Source organism: Onychostruthus taczanowskii, unplaced genomic scaffold, assembly GCF_017590055.1.
Source record: "Onychostruthus taczanowskii isolate IOZ18803 unplaced genomic scaffold, ASM1759005v1 scaffold27, whole genome shotgun sequence".
NCBI lineage: Eukaryota > Metazoa > Chordata > Aves > Passeriformes > Passeridae > Onychostruthus > Onychostruthus taczanowskii.
In genome coordinates this window covers 9,015,475-9,034,153 of record NW_024500017.1, presented here as the reverse complement: position 1 = coordinate 9,034,153, position 18,679 = coordinate 9,015,475, and the positions used below count along the sequence as shown (strand labels likewise).

The 18,679-nt window shown below is 38.1% G+C and overlaps 1 protein-coding gene across 5 annotated transcripts in view; it reads right to left on the bottom strand.

The window, feature by feature from the left end:
- Positions 1–17,992, bottom strand: part of PHF20L1 (PHD finger protein 20 like 1) — a 56,108-nt gene extending 38,116 nt beyond the window's left edge. For 3 of the 5 annotated variants that reach the window (XM_041407510.1, XM_041407512.1, XM_041407513.1), the window contains exons 1-7: positions 17,891–17,992; positions 16,791–16,896; positions 9,411–9,582; positions 9,181–9,265; positions 8,322–8,410; positions 1,876–2,083; positions 1,098–1,229 (exon numbers count right to left, since the gene is read on the bottom strand). In XM_041407510.1, coding sequence (XP_041263444.1) covers positions 1,098–1,229; positions 1,876–2,083; positions 8,322–8,410; positions 9,181–9,265; positions 9,411–9,582; positions 16,791–16,873 — 769 coding nt within the window. In that variant the 5' untranslated portion in view covers positions 16,874–16,896; positions 17,891–17,992. Of the gene's footprint in view, positions 1–1,097; positions 1,230–1,875; positions 2,084–5,700; positions 5,764–8,321; positions 8,411–9,180; positions 9,266–9,410; positions 9,583–16,790; positions 16,897–17,890 lie in introns of all 5 variants that reach the window. The other 2 variants (XM_041407509.1, XM_041407511.1) reach the window with 1 other exon arrangement.
- Between the last annotated feature and the right edge of the window lie 687 nt (positions 17,993–18,679).

Here is an 18,679-nt window from a genome sequence, read left to right as displayed (position 1 = left end):
TTCTCCTAAGAAAATTGACTAAACATCCTCCACTGCAGACCAATGAAAGACTGGATAAGCCAAAACACGTACAAAAAATCCTCTCACTATGCATTTTAGCAAATTAGGTTATTTTTGTTTTACAGAAACAAGTAAGAATTTTTATGTACTTTCAAAAAAAACCCCAATAAAAAAAGCCCCTCTCATTTGTAACACAGAAAAGTTTACCAGCCTTCACACAAAATACTATTCACTAGAATAAGGAGTGGAATTAATTTCTATCTTACAGTGTGTCCAAGGACTCCTCTGTTAAGGGAGGGACTTCACGACTTTTTTCAACCCAGCTTTTGAAATGCATCTGATACTTTCCCACTACAGGTACAAACATAAGACTTTGTCCTAAATACTGACAGGATCGAAGCTTTCTTATTTGGAGGACTATAAATTGAAAATTTTTTTTCACAGGTAAGTAAATATCTATTAAAATTCTGGAATATATGCATTTTTCAGCTTTTAAAGATAAGACAAATTATTTCATTTCCTGTTGTATAGAATGTATTCTGTACTAATATCCCTGTTTTCCATTAATATATTTGAGCAATAACGATAGGGAATGAATGCTTAGACACTGAAAAAAAAAAAATCAGATCTTTTTAGCTTCAACTTGTAGGGATGTCTTTTTCTAAATGAGAAAATCTTTTCAGCAACAACTTCACTTCAGGAAAAAAATATTTGCTGTTTCTCCACAGCTAACCCTAGCTTCAATTTATAGTAGTATGCAATTCATGACATTCTTAAGGAGTTGTATAAACCCCAAATCACCCAATAGTGAAGAAAACTGTACAGCTAGAGGTAAAATATGCTCAAGAAATGAAACAATTCAGGATGGCTTCTATACTAAAAAACTAAAAAGACCAAGTACAGTCTGTGACTAATTTATGAACCAGGTAGTTTTACCATTTATGAATTCCTTTAAAATTCTAAACAAGTACAGACTGCAGTCACCATCTGCCTCATGAATGTGCTTCTATGCAATCTACTTCAGCACCTTCTTTACAAGCATGAATATTTCACTACATGAAAAGGGAACAAAGTCAACAACAAAAAAAGTCTTTTACCAGTGATCTTGTTTAGGCGAGCTCTCTTTGCCTGAAATGAGTTGCCTAGATTACTTTTCCTCTTGTGTGATAACGTGCTCTCTGCCTGCACAAAGGGCATCTTTGGAACATCCACTACAGGAAATCCTACTTCTAAACACAAGAAAAACGGCATTAGCTCACATTTCATAAATGCATAACACCCAAAATACTTAAGTAATAGAATAGTGTAGTAAAGAAACTTAAAATGTTTGTAATGTTTATAAAAAAGTTAAATGATACATTCTGAAGATCTAGAATTACATACCAAAACAATAAATGGAGTCTATCTAAAAATTTGTAATTTTTACTGAATGTTATGAGAAATAAGCATTAAAGACTTAAAATGAACAAATCTTGTCAACTCAGATACAGTTTCAAACACCCCTGAATATTGATATAGTATGCCTACTGGAATTTTTTTTTTTCTTAAAACAAGATCAGGGATTATCTCACAGGGAAGAGAAGATCCAGGAATATCAACCAAATTGTACAATGAAATCATTAATAAAAAGCTATGTTCTGCTCTTGATAAAGTTAGTCAGAAGTTTAGCACAAGCAGTAAATGAACTAGACTGAACTAGATTTATCTGATAAAAATAGTTTCTGAACTGATTACTATTATGTATCAGAAGGTCATCATAACAGCAAATGCAACATTTTCCTCTAAAAATATTGGTTATTACTTAACTGCAAAATGAGCAACAGGAGTTCAACACCACAGAAAAATCAATTTTGTGTTTATAGAATGTGCTTTTACCAAATGTGTCACTAGAGGTAGGCTCCTCTTCCTTTTTTTGGACTTCCTGCATGATTGTAGAGGTTGAGGTTTCTTCCTTTTTTGAAGGGACTTTTAGCCATTTTCTGTCCTCTTTATCTTTATTGCTGTTTGCACTGGTTCTAGGTTTACTTCCTGCTTTGTTCTTGGCTGCTGCAGCAGCAGCAGCTTTGACCAAAGCTATCCAATCCTCCAAAAAGGAAAAAATGGTGAGTAAGTATTATAAAGTGCCTAAGACTCAAACAGAAAATACTCGTAAACCCAGTGAACTTTATCTAGAAATGTTCAAATGAAATTCAATTTATTTTTATGGTTACTATTCAGAGTGGTAAAATTGACCTTCCCAAATTTCCAAATAAACCTGAAGCATTATCAGTACGCCACATGGATAAAAAGAAAAAAAAATCTTCAAAAAAACCACTATATATAGAATTCTGGCGGTACACATTCCCTATTAAATTATTTTTTGTGCCATTGCTTTAGAAACCCAGGAGCTCCCAGTCCCAGAAGACTGACACTTTTCTTACCCTTCTCACTCTGAAACACACAATTCCATAGTTGTTGACCTATTATGCAAAGCAACAACTGCCTCAAAGCAGTGTCCAGCTGCATGGAATTCCTCCTGAACTCAACTGATAAACCAGGGATAACTCCTATCTCATTACACCTTTGTTTCTAGAGCAACTACAGACTCTTTTAGTATTACATATCACAGATTTCACTCACATAACTTCAATAAAGTACTCTATAGTATGACTGAATTTCACAATCTGTATTTAAGGTAATTAAGTGTCATTTTGCATAGTTGATTATTTGTACCATACAGAAACATTGAACGGGTGAACAATACATCCCACTCTAATCTACTTTTTGACATTTAGACCAAGTCAAGCCACCTTACAAGGCAATGGAGAGAACTTCCTAGGCTGAGCCAAGCTCTTTCCACTAATTTAGAGCAATGAGACTCCAGCCTTATGTCTCCTGAATGTCAGGGATCAATCTGACTGCCAAAATTGTAACTTGATCCTTTTGACTGAAGTACTTTTTTTAATTTTCTATAACACTGACATACAAAATTCTTCCATGGAGAAGTTATGTGCAATATAGAAGGCAGCAGAAATGATCAACCAGTCAGAATGAAGCATCTGAGTGCTCTGAATTACAAGTACTACCACACACAAAAAAAAAACCATGATAAAGACATTTTTGTCTAATTACCCATGAGAGCTTTACAAATAGTACTTTTTTTTTTTCCAACCGCATACAGACTGTTTTATTCTGAAATATCTCCTTGTTGTTATGCCATTATATGAGATACTCAAAGTAGCTTGATTTTACAAATCTTGTTCCAATGCAACCTTTTCCCCACTCATTACATATTATAAGCCTTTCAAGTTTCTGTTCTGTTGAGGGTTTCTTTGCCTTCTTTGACATATAAGGAAATCATAACACAAATACAGAGTTAATTCTCCTTGCATTATGCTTTTCCTTTTCCATAGTTCAATACCTTTAAATCACTGCTTCACATGGGTTATGCTTCTTCTTTACACCAACTTACATACTTAGAAACAGCAACAGTTTTGATTCCTCTGAGACAAAGTGTACCATGTCCACACTGTCAGTGCAAGATGCAGACACTCACACTAGTCAGCAGCAAAGTTTGGAAGCACTTTGGCAATGCTCACACAACAGGCAACTACTGAGGCCACTTGTGACATGCCAGCACAAATGAGCGTTTCTAACTGCCATCTGCATAGTCAGTCAAAAGCACACATACCTCTTTTGGCCAGCCAAAATGAGCACACCTACTAGCTCCAGTCCATCCAGAGCCTTGCCCATCACAAGGATAAAAAAAAGGATTGAGCTATTTGTGGTGGTGAGGAATTAGGAGATCTGAGAGTAGAAGTCTTACACTGTACCCTGGCTAAGGGATGAAGAGGATCAGTAACATGGCTGGAGATTAGATCTTATGAAGAAAGTGGGAAGGGGAAATAGTGCAGCCTACATCAAAACAGCTTCTAAAGAGCATCCTAATTTTCAGTCAAGCTAAGCACCCTGGAATCAAAAGCTTTCAGAAGATACCAAGCTTCAAAAGACGATGCTGAACCAAGTATCCTGGTCTAAGTGCAGCTGGTGCAACATGGAAAGGAGTTTTGTGGTTTTCTTTGTATTTCATTTCACTGCTTGGACACTGTTCTTACAGCATGGAGTTTACAGTAGCAGGACACATAACAATGAAGCAAACAAAGGTTGAACATTCAGAAACCAGAGAAGAGACACATTCATTATGGTGACAGTTATACTTTTTTTCCAAGATTAACATAATTAACAAATTTAAACTCAGTGAAGAGAACCTGAAGCAGCTGGGATGGACAAGATTATGACAAGAGATTCCTTCCAACTTAAAACAATTTTGTGATTCTGAATTGTTCTGAAACTCTGTGGGTCCATTTTTGTTTTGACTCTGCAGTAAACATACAGGCACTAAAGTGACTCAGTTAATGCCTGCTTTTTAACCTTGAATTACCGCTGAGTGATTGCTCAGCAGCACAGCTCCTGACATGTGAGAATTATTTAGCATCTAAGATGGTAAGGTGACTATATTTTTTTTGTAGAGCACACAGAATTCCTCCTTCAAAAGGATACATTTGTGTCTTTTTCAGAATTTTTACCAAGAAATTAACAAAACAATTGAAGAATAATAGTGAGATCCTAAAGCATGATAAATTCTGAAATCTGCCTCAGGCTAATAGTGTATGTATTCCATCAACCATAATAGCAGGACGCTAAATATCATAGATATCACAGAAATTAGCTACAAATTTTAACAGTAGGACAATTTCCAGATCATACAAAGCCAAAGGCCCAAATAAGAACACATTTGAAATTAACAGAGTAAAAGCAAAATCCTTCTAAGAGAAGTTTTCCCTACTTTTCTTTCATTTCCTGACATTGTCTCTCTATTGGAAGTAGTTGTGTAACTGAACCAGCTACTCTGCATCATCCAGCCTGATTTCCCACTTCCCTCAGTATCTCACCTCAGTGAGCTTCTGATTTACATATGCAACTTTAAAAAATATAAAATAAAATACATCCAAAAATGTGTATTTCCTTCTTTTTCTTTCTTACTAAAATTAAGCTTTCAAGTAAGCTGAGAAAATTGACAGGAGAATAGTAATGACCCACAGCAGTTAGAAAACAAAGCATTACTTTATGACTACTGAGGAAAACTGTCATTATGCTAATTAGATTCACTAAATCAAAACATAGGAAATTGCATGATCAAGAAATACATCAGCAGAAATTACTTAACAGCCTTACACATCAATTGGCTAAAAAACTTGTATTTTAAAATATTCCTTGTGTAACCATAATCCTGCAACAGTGGGAAGGCAAAACGAGAATAATTTCCAAAATCCAACCCTTGCGTCAGTAGCAGAATTCACACATACATCGCTCTCCCTCCACCTGCCTACAACCACCACCTTTTTGCTTCTCCACAGTACTAAGGATTCAGCTGCTTTTTCCTCTTCTGTCACACCATAACTTCCACCTCCCACACGTTCATACATACACATACATAAAACATTAATCTATAGACTGGCTGATTCCACGTCAAGCCTGGATTCCTTACCCTCACCTTTCAATTCTACACAGTCTGCCCCACCTACATCTTGGCTCACATTGTCTCCTGTCACATCTTCTTTTTTCCTCTGGCCCATTCGCAAATCCATGCTTTTTCCTCAGCTTCCTCTTCCTGTGTGCCAAGTCCCCTCCCTCTCCTTCAAATCCCTCCTCAAAACTCACTTCTTTTGGTTCGATTTCCGTCACTAATCTCAGCTCCGGCGCTATCTGCTCCCTCTCGCGCGCCTGATTACATCGAAGATAAAACAAAAAACATGAAACAGAAAAAGTAAGTTATCCAAACACTTCATATGTGCTCTCACAAGGGCAGTCTCAATATCCCTTTTTTCCCCTCTCTGTACTACGTTAGTCACAGATCTGTGTGATTTTGAATAATTTGTGCTTATCTGAACCACAGCGGAGCCTGAAGACTCATTGCACTGAGACAAATATTTTTCACTCTTTAAAAATTTTGCTTTTCTACCCTCATTACTGAATTTTATTAAAACACACTTCTGCTGCAACTCAGAAATAGTTTGAGTGTTATAGCACCTACAGTCTTTTCCTTCAAGTCACACTAAGCTCAAATCAAAGTATTAACTGATCTCTATCACTCTCCAAGTAATTTGAATTCTGCATGCTTAGAACACACCTTCCACAAAGATCTTACAATTTATTGGTGTACTAGAACTCGAAGTATCTTAAGTTTACACTCATCTCTGGAAATGTATTTTTTAGTTTGGATACAAGGAAAATACAGGTTATAAGTTTAAATGAAGCATGAAGTGTTGCATCTGACAACTCTACTTAATTTTTCAAATCAGTTTACAGTCTTGGCATTTTTGTAACCTATACATAAATTTTAGTGAATATTTTCTTACAAAAAACATAATTAAAAAAAAATATCCATGGGAGTCTGAGGCTTAAACAAAGCTCAGTCTCAAATAACTGATTATCAACCAAATCTTAGTTCATGTTTTTATCCTGAAAAAACACAAAACCATTGAGAAAAACAAACATTTTTCCATTGCACTACCTGCAAAAGAAGTTGCAAGAAAAATTATGTCTTTGCCTTTGAAAGCTACAGACTTTCATGCTTATTTCTTATTTTGCAGGATTAAATGCTATAACTAGTACCAATCAGCATTACACAAAGCAGAGTTGGAGGTGTTCTTGTATCCAGACAACTTAAAAATTCTAAATCCATCTCAGAAATTTGTGCCCCCAATTCCTTCTCAAGATTGAAGCAGCCTACATTCAACCCCCAAGATGCATAAGTGGCACCATAACTCTCAACTACTGAGAAAAATTAAAAATAAGAGATGAGCTGGACTGCCACCAAACAAGTCTGGACAACGTAATGGTTGTGAAGTAATGGATTTACTCTTTTTTTGAAAGCTGAAATTGCCTGCAGCCTAAAGAGTAATAGCTAAAGATTAGACACAACATTGCTCCCTAGAAAAGGCACAGGACAGAATCAGGGAGCTCTTTCCACTGTCACAAAAGGCTTGTTTCTTTTCTGTCACAATCACATTACCCAGGTTTTGCTTTTTATGAAGTAAAAAGAAACACTCAAGCTTCCTAACTTACTATTGTACTGACAGTATTCCTTGAAATACCAGACACTGGTTCAACAGTTACTGTAAGACTGCAGCAAGAAGCCAGGGTTAGTGTGACTATACATTTCAGTTTAATCTCCTTCAAGAAACACCTTTTAAATAATGCAGTGATGTCTGCACTAAGTTCCAGTGTCCCTTGCATAGTGGATCAACCCTACCATACAGCTACCTTTACCCTGGAGGCCAGGATGTGGAGATGCTTTCAAGCCAATTCAATTATCCATCTGCCCTGGTCACAATATGGATGGCTACAATGGTAATTATGAAATATTTGAAGTCTGCAAAGTTAAAAGTATTCTGAAGAAAACTAAGAGCAAATAAAGACCAGTTTTCATGGATTTTGTCTCAAATAGTTTCAGTGGAGTAATTTCTCATTAAATATTAAACACAGTTACCATGCAAAATAAATGCAATGGCATTTGCACTGAAAGCATGTAAGAGTTTTAAATGATGTTTCCCTTTCACAAATAAAGATAGGCCTAGTGACTAAATCATGTCCTCTGTTTCATAGTCTCCCTCAGCTTCTGTTCAGCATCTCTCCTCTAACAGCAACTGGACATTATAAGAGACAAGAAATACTTATCTGTCTGATTGCCTGAAAGTTCTGATACAGGGGGAAAAATTCCCAAAGTCATGTTTGTAAGAACATGTGGGCAAAAAGTTCTCATAGTAGCAAACAAAAGACATAGGCAGAGGGTGGGGAATAAATAAAATAAAAAAATCAGCAGCACAGACTGCTGATAAGCTAAAGCTTTTTTCCTGAAAAGACACGAGAGGAAAAAGTCATTGGATGCCTCTGGTTTTGTAAATTCTGTAAGACAAGGCTTTGTGAAGAGATTAGTTGGCAATGGAGTGTCCAGCAGCCAGACATTTCAGTGAGGCAAGGCCACTTGAGCAGCACACTCTGAGGCATCATCCATAAACTGGTGAAGCAAGGCAGTGCAGGGCCTAGAATAAAGACTAATCTAAATCTAGTTATGCTACTGACACTTCTACTGTCTGATAGAAAAAAACAAAACAAAACAAAAAAAAATAAAAAAATAAAAAAATAAAACCAACCAAACCAACAAAACCAAAAAAAAAAAAAAAAAACCAAAAAAAAACAACCAAACCAACCAAACCAAACAATGAAAACCCAAACAACTACACAAAACCTAACAAAGCAATTACTTTAAGTATTCTTACCTGCCCTTTTGCATCCTCTGGCATAGATTTGATATGCATCCTTTTAAGACATCGAATAACACCATCATAGAATTGCACTGTGAATGTTCCTAGAATGGATTGATGGAATCACTATGAGTAGTTAAGAAACAAACACACTTTGTTACTATGAAAGCTTTATGTTTTGCATGCTACTTTGTATGACAAGAGTAACCAGGTGTTACCACTACACAAGATCAAGAGAGGTACAAAAAAACCACAAACGACAGAAACCCTGCTTTAATACTGTTACTCTTTGTCCAGCTGGGCAATTCCAAGTATGTTTAAGCTATTGTCACTTCTGCTCATAATTCATTGCAATAGTTATGTAATATTTAAGGTGCCACACTAGGGAAACAGTCCAACTTACATCCAAGTCCTCAATTGCTCTAAACTACAGTAAAAATGTAAATTTCTTATGTTCATTAGAAATATCATCATTGTGAAGTATTTAATCTGTGTCCCCTTATTTTTCTATTTCCATTGTTTTTCTCCAATAATAAGAATTAAAACAATGATGAAATTATGAAAATTTAAATAGAACTTTAACTCAAATCAGCAATAGTACAAAATAGTCCTAAGACTGGGCACAGGAACTTCTGATCATTGAAACAGCAACAACATTTTACAAAAACTTTTTGTCTTCTAGGAGAAATTCCACTTTTCAAATTTGATACAGATAAAAGACAAACATTTAACTAAATTTGATACAAGAAACATTTTCACTTAATATTGGGGCAGAGTGGAAAACTTTATAGCCATATCAATTTTTTTAAGCAGACTAAATCTACAGCACAGCATTTTCAAGCAGACCTTTCCAATGGTCCATTGCAATACATACCCTCTTTATTAATTGCTTCAATCTTTGCAGGGTAATATCGACAGTCTGTCCAACGAGCTAGGACTTCTTCTCCAGGTTTAAAATCCTATTTTAAACAAATTTAGTAATCAATATTTAAATAATTTCGATTTTTTTTTTCCTTAAAAATTAAGTATTATGTGCTAGAGAGATTTAATGTAGGAAAACATGTAGAGCAGTTTACAAAAGTCCAAAATAAATGTACCACTTACAACAAATTCTTCATCATCCTTCAGCCCCTCTTTCCTCAATGCTGGTCGCTCCAAAGGTCTCAACCTGTTGCTGTCCCAGTAAATCCACTCATCGTAGCGATGGCTCCAGCGTTCAAAATGCACCAACATCTTCCCCTCTTCATAATCTATCTTCTCAATTCGAGATGGATACCTGGAGTGTTAAACACAAGCTGCTAAGTCTCAAAGGTTTCTGTCTTAGTTTAGATACAACAGTGTCTACGTGACCTTTCAGAAAGTTGTATGAACACTTTGTACTAAAAACTCTCTAAGTCTGAAAAAGGCTAAGTAACTGAAATGACTGGATAACATTTAGTTCAAGAATCTATAAACAACATTGAAAATTGGAATCAGGCAGAATTCAGCTCCTTCTGCCCTTCAGAGAAGTATTGAAACAGATTCAAAAGTGCATAGAATCTCCTAAAAAAAAAAAAGGAAGTTAATTACATCACTGATTTTTTTTTTACCAGCATTTAAATTAGGGCTGCTCTAAAGTTAAATTTTATGGAAAAGAAAGACCACAGGAAAAAGACAGCTGCCTTTAACTTTCACAACCTGTTTTCAAAACAAGTACTAAAAGAGCAGACCTTGAGCAACCAATTTCCAATCCTACTGCAAATTCTTTAGCTAGAAAGGCAACTGACATATATTGGGAACCTGTCAACATCATCAATTTTGAATATAATCTCTCCAAAATATTGACTGTGCTCTTAAAGGAGTCTCTAACACTATGTTCTGACTAAAATATAAGTTACCAGGAAGTACAGACCTTCCTTATTTCTTACTACTTGGACCTGCACATTAAAACAAAAGATGTCAATCTCAATTTGCTCCTTCTTTTCTCCTGTCCTACTTCTTCAACTGCAGTTAGGTATACAGCTTCCCAACATTAAAATATCTCAGGAGCTACTGAATAAGAAAATCTCTGATTTCTAGGTTACTACTGCAGCCACATTTCACCCTTCACATCAAAATTCACAGACACTCCAAGCTCTTGTTGCATTTCTCTCGTCCATATATTTCAGAAACACTAAATATTTTTATATCCATTCTTTAAGACCCCATCTTTTTCTCGTTGAACTTCCCAAAAAACCCACAAAGTCATAGTCTAAAACTGAAGCCTCTCACTTGCCACTCCCCTAATAAAATCTTTTTCAAGTCACTTTTTCAAGTCTTTCAAAGAAACAAGATCAGCCTCTCTTCCTCCTCTAAAGCAGACTGACAATAACAATCTGACAAGAAAGGTGGAGCTGATGATGTACAGCATTAAAACAGTTTGTAAAACTCTTGGGTCAAACTTGCATCCCAGCAGCAACATTCTGGTTTAACTTTGAACAAGGCTTCAAGAAAATAAGTCAGCCATGAGACGGTTTCCCTAAGCCCTGGCTCTGATTATACTTTAAGTCCATGTGCTGCTACACTTAGAAATTTTATTATCAGAAAATTTATTATAAAATTTCTAGGTTTTTTTCATCTTTCGGAGTGTTCCAGTTTCAGACTTAGAACTTGACACTAAAACATCAAAATACGCAGGAAGAGGAGCAAAACAGAGGAAAAAGTCAAGTTACTGTTACAACAGCAAGTGTGTGAGAAACAATGTAACCTAATGGAGTTCTAAGTAGAAGGAGAACACAGAAGATATTTAACAGAGGGAAAGAAGGAAAAACACCAGAAAAGCAACAGCAGAGAAAGTTCATTTTGCAGCAATCAGAAATGGAAGCCAAGAACAGTGATGCCCTTTCCCAGTACAGCTGGGAATTTTAGGCTTATTGCACGCCCGCCACCAGTGATGCAAAACTATGGTTGTTTTACAAAATTCAGGGCCAACCAGCTGAAAGAGAATTCTCCTTTTCCTACACATCTCCAATGCAAACACTCTGCTCCCACTACGGCGCATCCCTATAGCAGCTCCCTTGTTAGGCCGGCAGCTTTCTCTGGTCAGCAGCAGCCAAGACACCATTCCAAGCACTCTGTGCAAAGACAACAGGAGGGATAAACTGGGAAAACACAGCACTGACATGGAAAGAGCAAACCATGTAAGAGGGGAAAGTAAGATGCAGAGCACAGTTTAGAGACAAACATTTTAAACTGAAGATAATTATAAAGACAATTGAGCAAGATAAGAATTGAGACATTAATATATACACAAAATCAAAAGAGAAAATGCACCAGTTAATAAAAGAAGATGTGCAAAATTTTAATTCTCATTAGAGATCACTTTATATAAGACATGAAGCTCAAGGTATTTATAGGTTAATTTCTCTTTGCTAAATACAATTTCTGTTATCATCTTTCTAAAAATCCATTATATGTCCTTAGAGATGGAACTGCCCAAGCCATATGCAACTGGTTATTAGGTAACCCAAACACAACTCAGTATTTAGCAACAAACTATTATTCCCAATATCCACTAAATTTAGCCACACATTGTGCCACAAATATGTACAAACAGTAATATTTCACAATACTGATCCCACAGTGGAAAAGACCAGAACATATCTATTGCAGAACTTAAATTATCCCCTGCACAAAAAGATCTTTCTGGTGATTTTGTACTCTAACTGAAAAGAATCTATTTCATTAATTAAAAATATTAACATGAAGATGATTACACCTCTTACACTTCAGAACTTTTATGTAGAAGTTACTTCCATCACAAAGTTATAATCAGGCATTTGAAGAAGTACTGCAAAGGGAGACACAAATATCATTCTTTACAGTACCAAAGAATAGTAATATCTAAGGCCAAGACAACTTCCCAGTCAGGTTAATTCCCCCAGCAAGTAAGCCACACTAAGTCATCACAATGAAACTGATATACAACTGGATCTGACAACACTTCATCAGAACAAACCAGAAAAATTCCACTCTGAAATTTGAGGGACAAGTCTTCACTTTTAAAAAAACAAAACCAAACAAAACAACAACAACAACAAAAAAAAAAGCCAGCAACAACAAAAAAACCCAAACAAACAAACAAAAAAAAACAAAACAAAAACAAAACAAAAAAAAAAAACCACCAAAAAAAGCCTCAGACCAGCACACTGAAATTCAATAATCAAGGAATTTCTTTTATGGGAAGAAATAATATTCTGGGTGTGATTTTTCATAAAGCTGCTGGAAAGAGCATGTAGTAATCAGAAATGAAGTTTCATCCAAATTTCAGGGGGTTTGCTCTTGCTTTTCCAAGAGGGAACGAGAGAACTGCTGTTAGCTGAATTTACCTGCCCAGTTTACACATTGCATGCCCTCCATTCTCAGGTTCCAATCTTGGCACTTCCAACCCATTAGAATTAGGCAATATTTTTGGAAAGCCTCAGAATTTGATATGGCTTAAAAACTAATACTATGAAGCCCTGGTCAGGCAACAACAGTGTTCTAACATTCATACAATAAAAAAATAATTGAAAACTTCCCACTTCACTTCTTGACACTGAAAAAAAAAAATATTTTCTCCAATGCACTCAAGACCCATTAACAACTGGCACCTTTTTTTTCCATCATCCTTTTAACCCTTCAAAAGTGACCAAAAGGTGGTGAAATGGGGCAATAGGCATTTCAGACTGTAAAAAGGAATAAAAAACATTAGTAAATCTGCCCAAGTTTGTACCTATACACTCTATAAAGTTTACAAACACACTCATACTTCTTGCCTTTCTAATGCTGCTTTAAAAAGTGCTTCCTTCTACCTCATAGAGGACATAAAACCAAATACCCTCCGTGCTGACTTCCCACAAACAGTGTTCTAGTGTCTGCAAAATCTGCAAACATCTATTTCTGGGTACCTACATTTATTATACATATATTGTATTAAAATAAAGCAGACTTCACTTCCCTTTCTAACACTTACCAAGTAATCCAGTCAATTGAAATTCAAAGCAAGGACTGTACCAAGTAAGATTTCTCAAAGTCTTTCAGGGAAAAGACCTCCTCCATACTGGGGTGGGGGAAGTGTGTGGAAATCCATCCAGATAATCAAATATACCAAGAGGTAGTATTGTTGTTCCAATAACTAACCTATTTTAGAGGGCTGTTTCCATTCCAGAAACCAGGGCCATCTATCTGTACTTCATTACCTAACTTAAGAGTTTAGATTGAGCGAATTAATAAAGACTATGGTCTCAGAAAAACAACAGGGTTTTTTCAAATCAGTATCTGCTGCTTACAGGACAACCAGTAGAGAGCTACAGCCAAAAAAACCCACACAAAAATATTAAAAAAGGAAGAGATGCATCTTTAAATACATCAGCTTTGCAGGGACAGTGTCCTACTTGTGGGAGCTGTCAGCTCAAGAACTGTCTTACACACAGATATGCATTTGCAGGTAAGTGCAGCTCTACTGCTTTTTCACTTGCTCTGTCAGCAAAGAGAGGCAGAAGAGGGTGCATGCACATGTATCAGTTTTTGTATGAGATCACAGGGGGATTCAAACTGAAAGGAACCTCAGAAAGCCTCTAGTCCAACCTCCCACTCAAAGCAGGGTCAGCTATGGCAACAGGCCAGGTTTTCCAGTCTTGAAAAACTCCCATGATGGAGACTCCACAAACTCTTCAGGCAACCTGATCCACTGCCTGACTGTCCCAACAGGAAAAAAATTCTCCTTGAACCTAGTCTGAATATCCCATTTCAGTTTGTGCCTGTTGTCTTGTTCTGTAACTACCTGTAGGGTTTGGCTAAAACTTGCTGATGAAAGCCCTGTAGGTATCAGAAGGCTGATAGTGGGATTTCTGAAGCCTTCCCCAAGCTAAAGAAATAATTTCCTCCCTCCCTCTTCATAGGTCATACACTCTTCCAGCCCCTGATCATTTCAACATACTTAATAATATTCTATTTTATATTATAATTTTCAATCCCATCTCATTTATTATCTGCTGACAGATGATCAGTTTTGATTAGAGCTGCAGTTCATAGTTTGCTTTAGCAAATTTAAATGGAACAAGTGGTACAAGTTCTTCATGCAAGATGATCCCCTAGTACAGCATAATTGCTGTACTTGATAAAGGAGCAATAAGCAAAAATAAACATGCTCATTGACAGCCTGTCTTTGCTGACCAGTTTGACCAGGCTTTCTTCTACTCTGTCACAGTACATGACAAATGACACCAGTGATCCAAACACCCTCTGCAAAAACTTCATTTAAAACTGCAGGGCTTTAAAGCAGCAAGTAGTCAAGGTACACCGATGATGCCTTGAAAGTTTACAAAACATAAATGAAACATCAGATGCCAGGAGTTCAATTTCAGCAACTACTACATAGTTGAAAATTAAAGACCTGCAAAAGTACCTCAGAAAACAAAAACATATTTTACTGTATTTTTTCTTACATCCTCTAAAAGCCTTTCTTGATTAACATTTTAACTAGTCATGATGATAGATGACAGCAAGCTTTCAGAAAAATGGAGAAAAAAAATAAAATCCTTTTAAAGGCTATTTTTCACCAAGTGTTCACAATTTGTCACTTACAGAAAGACTGAGCTAAGCAATACCAATGCTCTTCAATTTGGCTTTTGTTAAAAAATAATAAAAGAGATTTCATGTAAGTTCAGCAAGTTTATTTTCTTTGAAGTATGTATTTCTGCATGCAAATGAGCAGAATGCATACAGATTATATATAGAAAGAATTTTAAAAACATCCACCACCCCCTTATGCAACAGAAAGCCAACTAAAAAAAATCCTATAGACTGTCATTGCAACCCTTGACACCCTAATAATAGCACAACAGTAGATTTTCTGTCACAAGGTATTTGGCTTTGTATTATTAGTTCATTTTGCATTACTAAGTATTACTGTATTTCAAGTTCACTTCAAACACAGCCCTGTTTTCACTATTGCTGCAACTGCTAAATTTTGATATTAACTTTCTTTTGTATATGGCACCACAAACATTTACACGTGTTTATACACCTGGGTCTACCTGGTGTACATATAATAAATCAAATCCTGGAAAGTCCAGGATAGATTCTGTTCTTCCTGAAAACATCCACCAACTCAGCTGCAGAGCTTGTGACATGGCCATGCCTGACAATCCAAACCCAGACAAGAACTCCAGTACTGACATGCAACCCTTCCCTGGAAAAAGCTGGGCAGGTCTGACACAAACCACACACTGGATATTCAGTGATATTTTTTTGATTCTGTTAAGCTATTTTTACATATTAATTTTTGTTACCTGATTACATAACAAATTATCTCTAGACACAGATGATGCTATAAAAAGTTTTATTGCTCTATTTTGGATGTTTTTCTTATCCTGCCATTCAGTTACAGAATAAGTATGCTGAAAACCCAGTCTACAGTAACAGGTAAGAACAAGAATAGTTCTATAAACCAAATCCTTTAGAGCCCATTTATTAAGACAAACACTCTTCCTATAACTAAAATCAAAGCTCTACAAATAAGTTTGACCAAACTTTTTATCCAGAGCACATAACGCTGGAGCAGACATGTCAATAATACACAGACTTCTCTCCCACATCACTTGGAGTTAAAAGGATCAGACATTTACAGGAACATGCTGAACTCTCCAGGAAAGCAGCTACACACCTCTACATTTCTTAGCCTTAATAAATCAGAGAGCAGCTAAGAAAAAACCTCTAAGTAGAAGCATCAACTACTTCTGTCACCTACTTTAACAAAGCCAGGCATTTTTCAAACTCAACTACATGGCCAGCACACATCAACAAATTAGCCCGCTTGCTTTAATAAAATTTTTACTAACAATTTTTTTCATCAGAACAGCTCCTTTCACAACACACATGCTGTGCAGCACAGTCCTTGTGCCCACAACTTCCATTTCACAGTCTTTGAAATCACAATATGCCTGGGTGGTTGCAGTCACAGTTTTAAGTACTTAATTCCTCCAGCTGTTTAATAAAAACACAACTGTATCTGCCTATCCCATGAACTCCAATTCAGGATGTGGGTTTGGTTTTTTTTTTTTAGAATCAGTTTTGTGAACCTGTCAAGTGTGACAACTGAATACAAAACAACTCCCCTTGCATGCCTTCAAATGAAGACAAAAGAAATATTTGATCATGAAGTTTGCCTCATTGACACACGGATCACCTCGGCCATGACACTGAATTCCACACTTCTTCAGGAAGGCTCTTTGCTTGCTACAGCTGCACAAGCCACCAAGAGCAAATAAACACAAACCCCTAGAAAAGTTTAGCTCGATTTCTGAAGTGAGAATATTTTCCTAAAAGCTAACACTTTTAACAGACTTAGATGGAAATTCATAAAGTTCACATGTGGAAATTGTCAACTGATAGGTACACTGATTTCTATAATCAATTATCAAAGCACACAAACTACAAAAAATAATTATGCTCTCAGCAAACACTACACAATGTCTTCCATACCATTTCTGCAAATAGTCCAGTGCCTCCAAACGAGCACCAATCTCAAATGTGATTCCAGGACGATTTGGAGGCTTTTTACTCATCTTGATATTGTCTTTTTCACCACCTTTGAAGGAAGGAAAAAAGTTGCATTAAAATACATTATGTTGTTTAAAATATGCAATTTACAGCAAATATAGTCCAGAGGGTGCAAAGATGCAAAATTTTGATCCTGATTTTGTATTAACTGCTTAGCTTACAGAAATATAGTCAGGGCCCCCAAAAAAAGGCATAAAAAAACCCTACATACATACTTTTATTCACATTTCTTTTGCTTCAAAAGAGCATCAACCTTAAGTCAAAAAATAATAAGAAAAAACCACAGTGCTCATCTCTGGAACTCTACTAGACATAGTTTTTAAGCAAAATTTTAATTTACTAGACATGGTTTTTAAGCAAAATTTTAATTTACCTATAGTTGACATATGTGCTCTCCTCAGGCGAAGAAAAGGCAAACCGAGAAAAACTTACCTTATCAAGAACAGATAAACATGGCCTAAAGGACAAGTACGATTAAATTAGCACAAACAAAAAAATAAACAAAACCCCATATTGAGTATTTCTATGCACTCACAGCAATGAGTTTCAGTCACAACTGCCTTCTAATTTTATTTTGCAGCTCAGTCACTATCAAAAAGAAAAAAACACAAAAACCTCTCTGTGCAACTATTGTCGCTATCACCGCGACTTTCTGCGGCGCTCCCTGCAGCACCCCGAGCCCACTCCCGAGCGGGAGTGCCGGGATGCGGGGTCGGAGCCTCCCAGCCCCGCACTGCGGGGGGAGCGACACCCGGCCCCCGTTCTCCAGCGGGGCTCCCCTGCCAGCTCCGGCAGCGCGGACACGCCAAGGGCGCAGCGCAGCGGGGCTGGGAGCGGGTGGGCCGCGGCGCGGCGGGGCCGCAGCGCTCGGCGCACCGGGGGAGGCCCCGCCGCGGGCGCCGCCCCGCCAGGCCCGGTCGGCGTGCGGGGGGAGCCGGAGCCCCGTCGCCCGCGCTTCCTCCGCGCTTCCTCCGCATCCCTCCTCGCTACCCCCGCGCCTCCCCCGCGCTGCCGGCCCTTACCGCCCGCTCGGCTCGCTCGGGGCCCGGCGCGGCTGCCGCGGGCTGTCCGGCACGGCCGCCCCTCACCGCCCCATCCTGCCCGCGCCCCGCTCGCGTCACCGCCGCGCGACGCGCCCCGCCTCCGGCACGTGACTGCGCAGGGGCGGGGGGCGAGGCAGACAAAGAGCGGCGGCCCCGGCTGGGGACGGCGACAGCGGGACAGGGCCATAGCCTAACACCGCCACACACTGCCAGCCACAGCCTAACAACACCGCCACAGAGACAGCGGAGGGGGCTGTCCAGCGGAGGGAAAGGAAGGTGTTTAATTAAGGCACTGGAGCATTTCTCGTATTGGCCAAGGCTGAGGGAGCTGGGGCTGTACAGCCCCAGAAGACGCGGCTGAGAGGGGAGCTCGTCCCGGAGGATCTGAAGAGAGGGGTCAGGAGGATGGGTCACCCTGCTCGGTGGTGCCAAGTACAAGAGGGAACGGGCAGAATGCACGGGGAGTTTCAGCTGAATAGGAAGAACTTTCGTGTGCAGTGACCCTACATGAAACATTGCCTAAAGAGGGTGTGGAGTCTCTCCACTAATTCAAGTAGACACACAATCCTGTGCAATGTGTTCTAGAATGACCCTGCTTAAGCAAGGAGGTTGGACTGAATGACCCACTGCTGTCCCTTCCAGCCTGACCAGTTCTGTGACTCTGGGATCTGTAATTCTGTGATAGGGAGAAAAAGACTCAGGGCAGTCACTGAGATGGTCCTGGAGGTGCCACAGCGTGTGGCTGGTGGCCACAGGACAGCCCCAGCC